This window comes from Canis aureus, chromosome 11, assembly GCF_053574225.1.
Source record: "Canis aureus isolate CA01 chromosome 11, VMU_Caureus_v.1.0, whole genome shotgun sequence".
NCBI classification, from domain to species: domain Eukaryota; kingdom Metazoa; phylum Chordata; class Mammalia; order Carnivora; family Canidae; genus Canis; species Canis aureus.
The window spans coordinates 19,914,887-19,930,143 of NC_135621.1; the positions used below are offsets into that span (position 1 = coordinate 19,914,887).

The window sequence follows — 15,257 nt, forward strand, 5'->3', positions numbered from 1 at the left end:
CACATTGGGCCTCAGGGCTGGACCTAAACCAGGCCTGAGTGCCATGGGGCTGAGTGGTGACCTCTTGCAGATATAGTGTGCATGAACCGAGTGGAGGAGATCCTGGAGCTGGTGGCTGCAGACCATCTCCCTGCCAAGGACAACAAGTGGGTGGTGCAGAAGTACATCGAGACCCCACTGCTCATCTATGACACCAAGTTCGACATCAGGCAGTGGTTCCTGGTCACCGACTGGAACCCCCTGACCATCTGGTTCTACAAGGAGAGCTACCTGCGGTTTTCAACACAGCGCTTCTCCCTGGAAAATCTGGACAGGTCAGTTGGAGCGTCAGCTTGGTGCCACGGGGTGCAGGGGTGCATAGCGTGCCCTGCCAGTACCTGCGGGAAGTGGCTGGGCTGCCAGGCCGTGTTTGCCGCTATCACCCATCACCACCTTGAGGCACAAATGAAACAGGCCTGGGTAGGTCAAAACGACCTCCATCCCCAAGGGGCAGGCCCAGGCCAGCTGTTCTTCAAAGCCAGTGCTCTGTACCCCCATAATGTGTGTCTTTTCCAGAAAATCCTAAAGGCACCATTTGCCATGTGCCCACAAGGTGCCCGGCCCCACCCGGGGATGACACGTCTCAATGACAGGCCTAGAACCTCCTTCCGGGGTGGAGGTGGCCTCCTCTGCTGGAAAGGCTGAGTGCCAGCTGTGCTCACGCTGCCCCACAGCTGGCCCAGCCTGGGTGTGCATGCTCTCCCTGCTTCACCATCCTGCTCTCTGGGTCCAGCCGCATACGGGCAGGGCACCTGGGAGGTCCCTGGGGGACAGGTGCCTATGCCAGCCCCTCAGACCCCCTCAGGAGTCCCTCTTTGTGAGCCCAAGATGTCTGGTCTTGGCTCCACTTCTTGGGGTCTGCAGAGCAGGGAGGCTGCTGGACTGGCTGGGGAGGTAGGGGTGTAGGCCTCCAGCCTGTGGGACATGAGAATGGCCTGAGGGGTCCTCTGAGGACCCCAAGAAGTGGGGAGCATGTGAGTCAGAAAAGGCCAGGATGGTGTGGACCGCACCCCAGATCCCAAGGCCCCTGGGGGGAGGGCGCAGGGGCAGGTAGCACATGGACGGGGCACAGGCTCAGACGTCCAGGAACAGGAACGGGGTGCCAGGGGTAGGGGGACCCACACCTCCCCAGGGTCTCCAGGTGGACGGGATGTGCGTGTGGCAGGGATGGCAAGGCCCTCTGCAGAGTGTTGGGAACAGGCCACCGTCAAGGCAGAGAATTTTCTTTGCCTCTGTCCAAACCAGGGGCTCCCTGTTCTGCCTTGTACGCACTGGGCATGCGGGGGTGGGTGCCTAGGCATCTTGACCAGGGCTTTAGAGGGGAGTCGTGGCTCCGGGAGAAGGGGTCCTGGAGAGAGGAGTCCTGGAGGAGGGGTTCCGGGGGGAGGGGCTCCGGGAGGAGGAGTCCAGGAGGAGGGGCTCTAGGGGGAGGGGTCCCGGAGGTGGGGCCCCAGAGGAGGGGTCCTGGGACTCCCCCGTGCACGAGGAGCCCCTCTCGCCCTCCCACCCAGGCCCCGGGGCCCAGCCAAGCCATGTGCCTGGTGGATCTCTTGCCCTCTCAGCCCCAGGATATCTGTCTGGGACCGTAACCCTCCCCCAGGCAGACAGAGATTCCCCGAAATCGGTCCCTCCTGGCCTACCTGTGCGGGGACTGCAGGGTTGGCACTGGGGGGGGGGGGGCCCACTTCCCCGCGCCCACGGCTCCCGGGTCCCAAGGCCCTTCTGTCTGCTGCCTCTTTTCCGTTTGTCTGTCCTCTGGAAGGACGACCTGTCCAGGAACCCAGGGAGGGGCCCCCTTCCCTCGTGGTTCATCTCGTCCAAGTTACCTGTTTCTAAACCTGTTTGGAACAAGGCAAGAGAGTCAATTAATGGAACCTTCACGGAGACTCACCTTGTGTCCCTAGACCAGCTCTTCAAGGGCCACAGCTCTACTGCCAGATGCAGATGGGGAAACTGAGGCTCTGGGAGGCATTACTCCTGGAGGTCCTGGAGCTACCAGAGCCCCTCTTTAGGCTGCCCTGTGCCAGGGCACAGGGCCGTGAGAGCAGAGTCTCCGTGGGCGGGGCCAGGGGTGGCTGAGGGTCCCCATGGGCAGGGCGGGGTAGGTGGGGGCATGGAGTTCGGAGACTGGGGTCCGGGGGCGCAGTCTGGAAGTAGGGTTGTGGGTCCCAGCATGGAGACGGGGTCCCGGGTTGCAGGGACGGCAGAGGTCCAGGGTCTGGGATCCGGTGGTGGCATGGGGGTGCAGGGTGGGTCCGGGTCTGGTCCTGTCCGGGTACTGACTGCGCAGCCTCACCCTGGCGCAGTGCCATCCACCTGTGCAACAACTCCATCCAGAAGCACCTGAAGAATGACAAGGACCGCAGCCCCTTGCTGCCCTACCACAACATGTGGACCAGCACCAGGTTCCGGGAGTACCTGCAGAAGAGGGGCCGCGGGACTGTGTGGGCCAGCGTCATCTATCCGTCCATGAAGCGGGCCATCACCAACACCATGAGGGTGGCCCAGGACCATGTGGAGCCGCGCAAGAACAGCTTCGAGCTGTACGGGGCTGACTTCATCCTGGGGCGCGACTTTCAGCCCTGGCTCATCGAGATCAACTCGAGCCCCACCATGCACGCATCCACGCCGGTCACGGCCCAGCTGTGCGCCCAGGTGCAGGAGGACACCATCAAGGTGGTGGTGGACCGCAAGGTGGACCGCAACTGCGACATCGGCAACTTTGAGCTGCTGTGGAGACAGGTGAGGGGCGAGGGCCAGGCGGGTGGAGGTCGGCCGGCCGGCGGCACCTGCTCCTGCCTGCCCCTGACTGTAGCCACTTCCAGCAAACTGAGCAGGCAGTGAGGCCCACGCCCCGGGTTCACCCCGCGCCCCAGGCCTGGCCCCAGCCGGCCCTCACCACTCTGCCGTGCTCCCTCTCCTCCCCACCATCCCCAGCTCCGTGCCCACCAGGCTGCGTGGTCCCTTTGCCAGGGACTCCAGCTCCACGGGGGGACCCTGTGCCCGGGGGGCCCTGGAGGAGGGGGCCTGGTGGGCAGCCTGCTTCTCTTGAGGCCTCACGCCCAGCTGGCTGGCGGACACAGGAAGGGGGAGCAGAGGTCCCGGGCCAGGGCCTGCCAGCCACCCCTGACCCCACCCTCCCCTGCGTAGCCTGCTGTGGAGCTGCCGCCCTTCCACGGCTCCGACCTCTGCGTGGAAGGCGTCAGCGTGAAGAGAACCAAGAAGTACATGCCTCCCATTTCCAACGTGACCTTTTCATCTTCCCTCTTGAACATTCAGCCACTAAAAGTGAGGTGCCCCTCGGCCATGCCAAGGCCAGCTCTGGGACCTCCACAAATGGCTCTGCAGCAAGACTTGAAAGTGAAGGATGCGAAGGTCCTCGCATACACCTTGCCTGTGCCCCTAAAGAGGGCAGCCGAGAGGAACTGTAAGGTCCAGTCCGCCAACGCCGAGTCTGGTGGGAGGATAGAGCTCCCCACTTGTCGTTTTCAACACATAGACAGTAAGACCCCAAAAACTGGTCTTACCAAAGCCGAGTCCCACAAGCACTCAGAGGCAAACTCACTAAGTGTGCACCCACTGCTGTCCGTGCTCCCACGCGTGAAGACAGTGGAGGGCGCTCTGTTTCAGCCACCCAAACCACCAGGTAACAGCGCGGCCACTTGCACCTGTCCCAGTCCTGGGGCTGCTTGGGGCTGCCCGCTGCGCGTCCCACAGGGCGAGGCAGGGGCCTGTGGCCCAGGCAGCAGGTGCATCCTGATGCGGGCACCGGCCTGAGCTCAGAGCGGGCTCGGGCCCCCCTGGCCCCATCCTGGGACTGGCCAGGTGGTTGGGGTAGCGGGCTCCTGCAGCAGCCATGCCAGGGACCCCTCACAGGACCGGTGGGTGACACCTGATGTGCTGTAGTGCCCGTGGGGGATTGAGTTCACCGTGTGAACAGTGCCAGGGGCCGTGGACAGGCGCCCACGATCACTGGGATCTTGTTTTGGGTTTCCTGAAGTTCCTGATGGTGCTGAGCCTGTGCAGCCTGGGAGCCTGTCCCAGACCGGGCTCAGAGCTCAGGCAGACAGGTGGGGGGCAGCCCCGGGTCTCTGGGGGCACCTGGCACCCTGCAGTAGCCCGGAGAGTATGTGTGATGAAAAGGCTCGAGTGGCCACTCCCACACCCCCGCCTGGTTCTGCTCCAGGGACATTTGCCTTCTCAAACACACCTAGTATCTGTACCGACTGTTCCCTCCCCCGGCCTGGGTCTCCGTGTCTCTCTCCCTCCCCCTCCTTCCCTCTCTCCCCCCTCCCTCCCTGGCACCGAAGCCTCTTTGCCCCTCGTCTGTCTGCTGGCTGCTTGCCCCCCAGAGTGCAGGTCCCTAAGGGCCGCGCACTTTCTGCTGTTTTCACCGCTCACCAAGACACCTGGGATGGTGTGTGGCACACAGCCAGTGCCCAGTAGGTGTTTACCAGATGAAGATGCTTCCAGAGCTGGCGGTGCCCTCGGAGGACATCCCCGGGCCCACCCACTGCCCTCGCCGCATGTCCAGTCTGACACTGCGGCTGGGCAGCCCTGCCACTCGGCAACTTGCTTCTGTATGGATGATTTCCAGATTTTTCCCTGTTACGAAAACAGTGTGCTCCCCATAACACACTGTGCGGCTTCCTATGGGTCTGCTTCTGGGAGTGTAGTGTCGATGGAGTGCACACAGCTTCAGCCTCACTGTGGGGCGTGGGGAACTGTGTCCTTCCGACATCCTGGAGCCTGGAGTTGGAATCAAGGTGCTGGCAGGGCCGTGCTCTCAAAGGCTGTTGGGAAGAATCCTTCCTTGTTTTTTGCAGCTTCTGGTGGCCGCTGGCAATCCTCGCTGTGCTTGGCTCGTAGATGTGCCCCTCCGGGCTCACATGGTGTTCTTTCCCTGTGTCTGTGTCCAAAATCCACTCTTAGAAGGACAGCATTGTTGTACTAGGGCCCACCGTCCTCCCTCCAGAGTGACCTCTGCAGTGACTATTTCTAAATAATGTCACATTCACAGATTCCAGGTGGACATGACCTTGTGGGGTGGGCTCCAACCTGGTGCTCTGAGCCTCATAAGCATGGCCAAAGGGGCCGCACTCTGCGTTCACACCCATGGCTGTTGCTCCCATTGCTACCAGCACTGGGCGCCGAGGGACATCTGATGTTTGCCTCTGGACGGAGTGCCACACTGCTCATTTCCATTTTTCCGCTTACCAATAAAATGGCCTATTTTCAGACATGCATTGGCCATTTACGTTTCCTCTCCTCTTTTTTTTTTTAAGATTTTATTTATTCATGAGAGACACAAAGAGAGAGGCAGAGACACAGGCAGAGGGAGAGGCAGACTCCCTGCAGAGACCCTGATGTGGGACTCGATTCCAGGACCGGGATCATAGCCTGAACCAGAGGCAGATGCTCAACCACTGAGCCACCTAGGCATCCCTATGTTTCCTCTCCTAAAAAGAACCCACTCAACCCTTTGCCCCATTGTCCTTAGACTCCTGGGTCTGTTTCTTTTGGATTTGTAGGGGTGACGTCTATTCTGGATTCTCCTTTTTCAGTTGACTGTGTTACAAATACTGTCCCCCATGCTGTGATTTGTCTTTTTGCTCCTTTATGGTATCTTTTGATGTAAAGTCACCTTAATTTTAATAAACTTAAACTGGTCAACCTTTTCCTCGATGGTGGGAGATTTCTGTGGCTTATAGCCTTACCCTGAGTCATGAAAATAACTTCCAGGGGCTTCTTCTATAAGTGCTGCCATTGCTCATACATTTCACTCTTTAATGCTCCTGGAATTGATGAGACCTGGGGTCCTACACAGTTTCATAGGGGACCCAACTGTGGGAAGCCCCTCATCCATAGGTCACCACTGTCACATACGGTATCTTTGGACTTTCTGGTCAGTTCCATCGGTGTGTTCATCTGCCCTGGACCGAAGCCCCAGTGTCTTCATCACTGTAGCTTTGCAGGACATCTTTATGCTAGTCAGCCTTGTTTTTCTTCCTTGGAGATGACTTGACTCTTGAGCCCTCACACTTCCATGCAAGCTGTAGAACCAGATTGTCAAGACCCACCAAAAAAAAATTAAAATTAAAAAATGTTGACTGAGGTTAAATTTATGTATCAGTTTGAGGAGAACTGACTTCTTTACATTTTTGCCTTATGATCTATGAACATGGTATATCTCTCCATGTACTTGTCCTTTAATGTTTTTCAGTAAACTCCTAGACTTTTCTTTGTAATGGCTTATGCTTTTTTTTTTTTTTTAAAGATTTTATTTATTTATCCATGAAAGACAGAGGCAGAAACACAGGCAGAGGGAGAAGCAGGCTCCATGTGGGGAGCCTGATGCGGGACTCAATCCCGGGGCTCCAGGATCACACCCTGGGCCGAAGGCAGGCGCTAAACTGCTGAGCCACCCAGGGATCTCTGCTTTTTTTTTTTTAAGTTCGATTTAATTTTATATGTGTTTTGTTTTTTTTATTCTATGATAAGTAGTATCAACATTTTTATGTTTTCTTTATTTTTCTTTTCAACGAATTGTGGCTGGTTGATCAATGGAATTGATTTTTGTGAATCAGTCTCTTTTCAATCCAGCCGTCTTGGCTAATGTTTCTATCAATTCTATTAATATATTTAAAGATTATTTTGAATTATTCACATGCACAATTATATCATCTGAAGAGTTTTCCATTTCTTGCTATTATAGATTTTGTATCTTTTTCTTATTTTATTGCACTGCCTAGAACCTTATTTAATTGATCCATTTTTCTCATTTCACTGGATGGCAGGTACATATACTCTGGTTAGTCATAATCCTTGGTTCATGGCAAAGTTTCATTGTTTGTCCTTACATGGCTCACTTTTATTTAGATAGTTTTAAAGACAGAATTAGGGGCACCTGGGTGGCTCAGTTGGTAAAACATCTGCCTTTAGCTCAGGTCATGATCTCAGGGTCCTGGGATTGATCCCCACGTCAGGCTCCCTGCTCAGTGGGGCGCCTGCTTCTCCCTCTTCCTCTGCTCCCCCTGCCCATGCTCTCTTTCTCTCTCTCAAATGAATAAATAAAATGTTAAAAAAAAAAAAACTAAAACTGTAATGAGAACCATAGAGTGATTTCACATCGACCCATCTCTGGCACCCCTACTCCCTGCATCTCCCCCTGAAGTGACTATTATCCTTAAAATCACATTTGTCAAATCCTTGTTTTCCTTTTTAGTTTTGTGGCATCCATATGCATTCTTTAAAAGATTTTTAGGGGATCCCTGGGTGGCTCAGCAGTTTAGCGCCTGCCTTCAGCCCGGGATGTGATCCTGGAGACCCGGAATCGAGTCCTGCATCGGGCTCCCTGCGTAGAGCCTGCTTCTCCCTCTGCCTGTGTCTCTGCCTCTCTCTCTGTCTATCATGAATAAATAAATAAAATCTTTTTTTTAATTTTTTTATTATTTATTTATGATAATCATACAGAGAGAGAGAGAGAGAGGCAGAGACACAGGCAGAGGGAGAAGCAGGCTCCATGCACCGGGAGCCTGACGTGGGACTCGATCCCGGGTCTCCAGGATCGCGCCCTGGGCCAAAGGCAGGCGCCAAACCGCTGCGCCACCCAGGGATCCCAAATAAAATCTTTTTTAAAAAAAGATTTTTAATTTCAAGCTGTTTTTACTTTTTAAGAAGGGCACGATGCTTACATTTTCACCAAGTATCAAATTTGCTAAAATTCATCTACTCTGCTGTATGTCACTGCAGCTCATTTCTTTTTTTTTAAAGTTCTTTCTTTCTTTCTTTCTTTCTTTCTTTCTTTCTTTCCTTCTTTCTGAGAGAGAGGGACAGAGCAAGCACAAGAAGAGGAAGGCCAGAAGGAGAGGGAGAACCAGACTCCCCACCAAGCAGGGAGCCCCGACCCCGGGGGCTTGATCCCAGGACCTTGGGATCATGGCCTGAGCCAAAGGCAGATGCTTAACTGACTGAGCCACCCAGACGTCCCACAGCTCATTTCTTTGTGAGACTATTTTATAAACATTCTTTCACTGCCCTGTGATTGTGTATTTAGATTGTTTCCAGGGTTTGCTGTTGTGAATAGTGTCTCTGTGAACATTCTTGTCCATATCTCTTGTTTTACACGAGTGAGTGTTTCTTGTGAGAAGATGCTTCAGAATGGAATTGCTACCTTGTGGGATATCTGGATGCTCGATTTTAGATGTCCACGAACTGTTTTCCAAGTGCTTTGAGGCCCCTATCTCTCAATCTTGTGAATCTGTGGAATTACCAACATTTTGAGTCATCAGATTTTCTGATTTTCATCAATCAAATGGACTTAAGAAAAGTCTTGCTGTAATCTTGATTTGCATTTCACTGGTTAACTGCGTTAAATATCTCAGTATGTGTTTATTAATTATGTGAATTCCTCTTCTGGGAAATATCTGTTCATATCTTTTGCCTGTTTTTCTGTGAGATTGTGTATGTTCATAGTTATCTATTGTGAACAGCTTCTCCCAGTTTATAACTGTATTTTTGGTTTTTAAAAAGTACCTTTCGGGACGCCTGGGTGGCTCGGGTATTGAGCATCTGCCTTTGGCTCTGGGCGTGATCCCCAGATCCCGGGATCGAGTCCTGCATCGGGCTCCCTGCATGGAGCCTGCTTCTCCTTCTGCCTGTGTCTCTGCCCCTCTGTATGTCTCTCATGAATAAATGGATAGAATCTTTAAAAAAAAAAGTATCTTTTGATGAGAACTGAATTTCAGGATTTGATGAGAACTGAATTTCAGGATATGTGCTGCCAAAGTGAACACTGAAAACTGAATTTCATTGTGGTCAAAGTTATCAGTATTTTTTCTAGTCAGTGCTATTTTTGTTCTAAGAAATTTTTCCTTACCTTGAGGTTTAAAATATTATTTACCTACATTTATTACTAGGAGTTTCAAATTTTGTCTTTGATGTAGAAGTCATAACCCATCTGGAATTGATTTTTTAATATTTAATATGGTATGGTAAGAATCAAATTTTATCTTTGTCCATAGAGATAACTTTTTACATTTATTAGTAGAAAAATCTCTTTCTTTCCCACTTTGTGAACTGACACCTCACTCTACCTGAGTCAGTCTATCTCTGGAGTCTCTATTTTATTCCACAGGTGAATTTGCACCCCTGCACCAGTGCCACACTATCTTCACATCGGGGGGACAAGTCACCTCTCTTTGCCAATTTTCCTTCTTGGATTCACTCCCTTCTACATAAATGTCATAATTGCTTTTATCAAGTTCTACAGCAAATCCTATTGAGATTTTAGTTGGGTTTGCATTGACTCCCTAGATTAATTTGGGGGAAATTGGCAGATTAATGAAACAATATCTTCCTACCCATGAACATGATATACTTCTCCATTTACTTTATATGTTCCTTAAATTTTATATTTTCCTAATAGAGATTATATATATCTTTTATTATATTTATTCTTAGTTTCTTGATATACTATAGGACTGCACATGATGCCATCTCTCTATATCATTGCTTGCTGCTGGTTTATAAAATGCAACTGATGTTTATATTTTAATTTTCTATACTGCCACATTTCTAAACTCTCATTATTTCTAAAAATTTCTATGTACATTCTTCTGAATTTTCTCTGTAAGTAATTCTATATCATGTGCGGATAGCTTTGTATCTTCTATTCCAATTTTGTCTGTAATTTCTTTGTCTTGTCGTATTGTAGTGGCTAGAACCTCCTATACAGTATTGAATTCTTGATTTTAAAAGGAATGTTTTTAGGGGATCCCTGGGTGGCGCAGCGGTTTAGCGCCTACCTTTGGCCCAGGGCGCGATCCTGGAGACCCGGGATCGAATCCCACATCAGGCTCCCGGTGTGTGGAGCCTGCTTCTCCCTCTGCCTGTGTCTCTGCCTCTCTCTCTCTCTCTCTCATGAATAAATAAAATCTTTAAAAAAAATAAAAGGAATGTTTTTAACATTTCCTCATTTATAATGACATTTTTCTAGGTTTTTATGAACTTATAGATATGATATAAATATATATAGACACTCTAGCATGTTAAAGAAGTTTCTTTCTAATTATTACCAAGAATTTGTATTGTGAGTAGGTAGTGAATTTTCTCAAAAAACTTTTTTTGTGGGGATCCCTGGGTGGCGCAGAGGTTTAGCGCCTGCCTTTGACCCAGGGCGCGATCCTAGAGACCCGGGATCGAATCCCACATTGGGCTCCCGGTGCATGGAGCCTGCTTCTCCCTCTGCCTGTGTCTCTGCCTCTCTCTCTCTCTCTCTGTGACTATCATAAATAAATTTTTAAAAAGTTAAAAAAAAACTTTTTTTGCATCTATGAGGTTATCATAAGCTTTTTCTCCTTTGTACTATTAAAATGGCGAATAACGTCAATTGTTTTTTTTTAACTTGGCTTGATGTTAAGCTCGATATATGGCTAGATTTTGTTTCTTACATGTAGTTGAAATTCATTCTCAACCATAATTTATTTATTCATACTATTATTTATAGACATTTACATTGTTTCTAGTTCAGACTATTACAAATAGTGCTGCCATGAATGTTCTTGAGTTTGGTGAAATACATACCCTGGGGGCGCCTGGGTGGCTCAGTCGGTTAAGCATCTGGCTCTTGATTTTGGCTCAGGTTGTGATTTCAGGGTAGTGCAATCGAGCCCCACTCTGGGCTCCCCACTCTGTGGGGAGTCTGCTTGTCTCCCATCTCCCCCTGCTTCTCCCCTCAGTTTGTGCTCCCTCTCTAAAGTAAATCTTCTAAAAAAAAACAAACCATACTTACACTGTTCTGTGCTGAGTCACGCACTCAGCTTTGGCAGGCATCACGCCTAAGGATTTTCCACAGTGAACATGCCAGGTTACATCCCACCACAACGTAAGGGTGTCCCGGTTGCTCTATACTCTTGCCAGCGCTAGCTATTCTCTTTATGTTTATTTTGGCCATTCTGGTGGAAGAGTAGTGGCTTCACATTGTAGCTTCAATTTGCATTTCCCTGATGATGAATGAAGCTCAGCTTTCTCATTTATGTTCCCTTTGAACATACTCTTGTAAAGTTCCAATTTCTGCGTTTGGACAAATTTTTTTGTTGGCCTAATCGTATTGGCTTATATGAGTTCTCTAGATATTGTAGATGCAAGCCCCTTGGTAGGCAGATCTATTAAAAATATCTTTTCTTGGGGCACCTGGCTGGCTCAGTCTGTAGAGCGCATGACTCTTGACTTCAGAGTTTCAGTTCAAGCCCCATGTCAGGGATAGAGATTACTTAAAGAAAATAAAATCTTGAGACACCTGGGTGGCTCAGTGGATAAGTGTCTGCCTTCAGCTCAGGGCATGATCCCAGGGTCCTGGAATCAAGTCCCACATCAGGCTCCCCGCATGGAGCCTGCTTTTCCCTCTGTGTGTCTGCTTCTCTCTGGGTCGCTCATGAATTATTATTAAATCTTAAAAAAAAAAGAAAATAAAATCTTAAAAAATATATATCTTCTCTCATCCTATGATTTGCCTTTCCTTCTCTTCATAACGTCTTCAATGCACCTAAGTTATTAATTTCAGTATCTTCCAGTATCAATGTTTCTTTTATGATTAGCACCTTTTGTTTTCTGCTTGAGAAATTTTTGCCTACCCCAAAGTCACAAAAAGTCACTTCTCTTTTCTTCTGAAAGTTGTGTTGTTGATACCTTTCACATTTAGATCTGTATTCCATCTAGAATAGTTTTAGGGGGATCCCTGGGTGGCGCAGCGGTTTGGCGCCTGCCTTTGGCCCAGGGCGTGATCCTGGAGACCCGGGATCGAATCCCACGTCGGGCTCCCAGTGCATGCAGCCTGCTTCTCCCTCTGCCTGTGTCTCAGCTTCTCTCTCTCTCTCTGTGTGACTATCATAAAATAAAAAAAATTTTTTTTAAATTAAAAAAAAAGAATAGTTTTAGTATGTGGTGTGATGTGTAGGGTTTAATACTCATTATTTTTTCGGTATGGGTATTTAGCCAATGCTACGGTACGGTATGTTAGAAACACTGTTCCTACCTGTACCGTACCGTATACACAGGTGGCTGCAGTCTCTTCCTGTGTTTGGACTCTACTCTGTTCCAATTGTCTGCCTATCTTTTTTAGTCAGGTTTTGGCAGGAAGAAAGCTACATAACAAAGGCACCTTCCCCTACCCCCCTCCCGCGCCACCACCACCCAGTGGTGTGGTTGGCACACCCAACAAAATGTGCAGGGTGCTGAAGAGACCCGTGGAGGACAGGCTCTCCCCATAATCCACTAGTCAGTCCTGCTCAGCCTCTGGTGAGTTTTGACATGAGTGTCCACTCTACTGGCCATTCGGATTAATGTGACTGGCAGAGATTGACACCAAATCTCTTCAGTTTGATACATGTCTTAGGCTACCTTCTAAAGGCTTCAAGTAGCAGGAAGGGGCCAACCTGCGGCCCTGACCTCAGCCCAGACTCGGCGTGCTCTAAGTCCCAGACAGCCAGTCTGGTGCTCATGAAGACCCACACGACTGAGTTTAGACTGACCTCTCATCTTTGATGTCATTGCCAATATAGGCACAGTGGACGGGCTGACAAGCCACCCCCACCCCCCACCCCGCACCCCTGCTGGAGAAGGTTTGTGAGGTCCACCCAACCTGCAACCCCCTCCCCCATACAAATTTGCTTCGTTGCTGACATGCTGCACCCCGGTGGCCTTGCGTGGCACAAGCCAGCTGGTTTCACAGCCCACGGACGGATGGGTCAGACCCTGTCGCAGCTGCTGTTTGACTGCCCCTCTGGGCCGCATGCCAGGTCCGCAGGACAGAGAGCACCAAACTTCCCCTGTCCTGGACCTCCAGGCTCTAAGAGCTCCCCACAGATGTGCCTTCTGGTCCTCCATCCATAGCCACAAACTCAGTTCTCCTCTCCTTCCACTATCCTTTCCTTCCATCTGGAACATTCCACTGGAGATGGACCATAGCCCTGTGTTGGTGCTCAAGGACCATGCCATCTCCATGGAGAATCCAGGTGGCAGAGCTGGGACCAAGTTTGAATCTTGTGGGCCCCCGTTAGGCTGGCTTCAGCAGAGGGGGCACGGCTGGGGTGCGAGGCTGCTAGGGAAAGAAAGCAGCTCCACACCTGGCCACATTCCCCTGGAGCAGGTGAGGGGGTAACAGGCTGTCCCAGTCCTGGGTCGTGCCACACGGGTGGCAGGAAGCCCGGGGTACCACCTAACACCCCAACTACGGGCCCGTTGCTGGTTACCAAGGTGACAAGAGGCGCACCGCCGCGGACTGGCCCAGGGGTCAGCAAACCGCAGCCTGCAGCCTGTTTCTCTGTGGCCTGTGAGCTGAGAACAGTCCTTACCTTTATATTTATTTTATTTTATTTTATTTTTAAAAATTTTTTGAAGATTTTATTTATTTATTCATGAGAGGCACACACACAGAGAGAGAGGCAGAGACACAGGCAGAGGGAGAAGCAGGCTCCACGCAGGGAGCCTGACGCGGGACTCGATCCCAGGACCCCAGGATCACGCCCTGGGCTGAAGGCGGTGCTAAACCGCTGGGCCACCTGAGCTGCCCGGTCCTTACCTTTTTAAAAGGTCATAAAAAAAAATAATAATAACCAGCAAAGACTATGAGAGACTTCCCTCTGTCCCTGTCAGAGAAAGTTTGCCGCCCCCTCCACAGATGGTGACCGACAACCAGCCTTCTGTCCCACAGCCTTCCTGCCAGCACCACGAGCTGATTCGGTGGATTTCCTGCGTCCTGAGTCACCACGGTTTAGCCTCAGGCTTTGTCACCACCTCATGCGGGTCTCCTGGCCAGGGTGTGACATTTCCCTCCCACCCGCTGGGCTGTTCCAAAGCCAGTGCCACCTGCTTTGGGTTTGTCGCAGCCGCGGCACCACTCTCTCTGGATGCGTCCCAGTCATCCCACATGGCAAAGGACTCCAGCGCTCGGTGCTTGAACAAACATTCCCGCTCCCGAGGCTGCAGGGCCGGGCTGCGCTGGCTCCCAGGCTGCCGGCTGGGTTCGGGCCAGTTCCCCGTGAGCCCTCCTCCCTGAGCCCGTGGCTGCCCAGCACGCGTTCCAAGACGCCAGCGGGGCGTGCCAGGGCCTGGAGCCTTCCTGCAGCGTCCGCGGGTGACAGCAGGCCACCGGGGGTGGGAGGGACGTTCTTGGCCTCGGTCCTTCCACGTACATTTCAGGGTCAACCGGGGACTTCGAAGGAAGGAAGGGTGGGGGGCAGGCTGGGGTTCTAAGTGGGATCACCTTGGCGGGGCCCATCATGCTGGGGACAGCTGACCCCTTTTTTATTTTGCGTCTTTCAGAGCATGACTGTGATCGCCTCCATCTGATTAAGGCTCCTTCTGTTGGTGTGTTTTGTGGTTTTTCAGCGTAGGGGTTGACACCTCTCGCGTTAGGTTTCCTCCCTTTAGGCACTTGGTGGTTTTTCATGCCATAGGAAATAGTATCTCTCCTTTTTTAAAAATGATTTTATTTACTTGAGAGAGAACACAAGCAGAGGGAGCAACAGAGGCAGAGGGAGAAGCAGGCTCCCCGCGGAGCAGGGAGCCCCACGCGGGACTCGATCCCGGGACCCCAAGATCACGACCTGAGCTGAAGGCAGACGCTCAACCGCTGAGCCCCCAGGCGCCCGGGTCACACCTCTTTTCACACTGTGTTCTTAAGGCACAGCTGACGCTCAGTGCGTGCGGACCGCGGGGGGACAGTTTGACATGTTACACCTGCACATGCAGCACCCAGATCGAGGCCGGTGACGGTTTTCACGTCCCTGGGCCCCTTTCCACTCTGCACTTCGGGGACAACGGCTGTCCCACCGAAGTCTCCGCAGATTGTTTTTGGCCGTGTGTGCCCCGCCCCCCCCCGTGTGTGGCCCCTCGCACACTGCGCCCGGCCGAGCGGCCACCTGTCCGCAGAGTCCCTGGCGCCCGCGGGCCGGGCTCACCTGCTGCTCCAGTGATCCCCGGGGCCTGCGTCCCGGGCAGAGGGGCGGCCGCCGCGCGATGGCCCCTGGTCTCCAGCGGGGATGTGTGCCCCGCCCTGGCGCCCTAGGCCACAGGGTGCTTCTCTGCTGTAGAAGAAACTGCCGGCTTTCCCTAGCAGGTGCGATGCTCTGCGCTCTGTGCGGCACCCCCGTGTCGCCCACGCTCCGCAGCCACGACTGTAGCGTCCTGGCCCTGCTGGCAGGTGGGTACGCAGTGAC

The 15,257-nt window shown here is 51.8% G+C and overlaps 1 protein-coding gene across 8 annotated transcripts in view; it reads left to right on the forward strand.

Annotated features, from left to right (window-relative positions):
• TTLL8 (tubulin tyrosine ligase like 8) overlaps positions 1–15,257 on the forward strand; it is a 48,110-nt gene that overhangs the window by 26,405 nt on the left and 6,448 nt on the right. For 5 of the 8 annotated variants that reach the window (XM_077914026.1, XM_077914027.1, XM_077914031.1 and 2 more), the window contains 3 exons: positions 71–314; positions 2,346–2,781; positions 3,190–3,685. In XM_077914026.1, coding sequence (XP_077770152.1) covers positions 71–314; positions 2,346–2,781; positions 3,190–3,685 — 1,176 coding nt within the window. The other 3 variants (XM_077914033.1, XM_077914029.1, XM_077914032.1) reach the window with 3 other exon arrangements.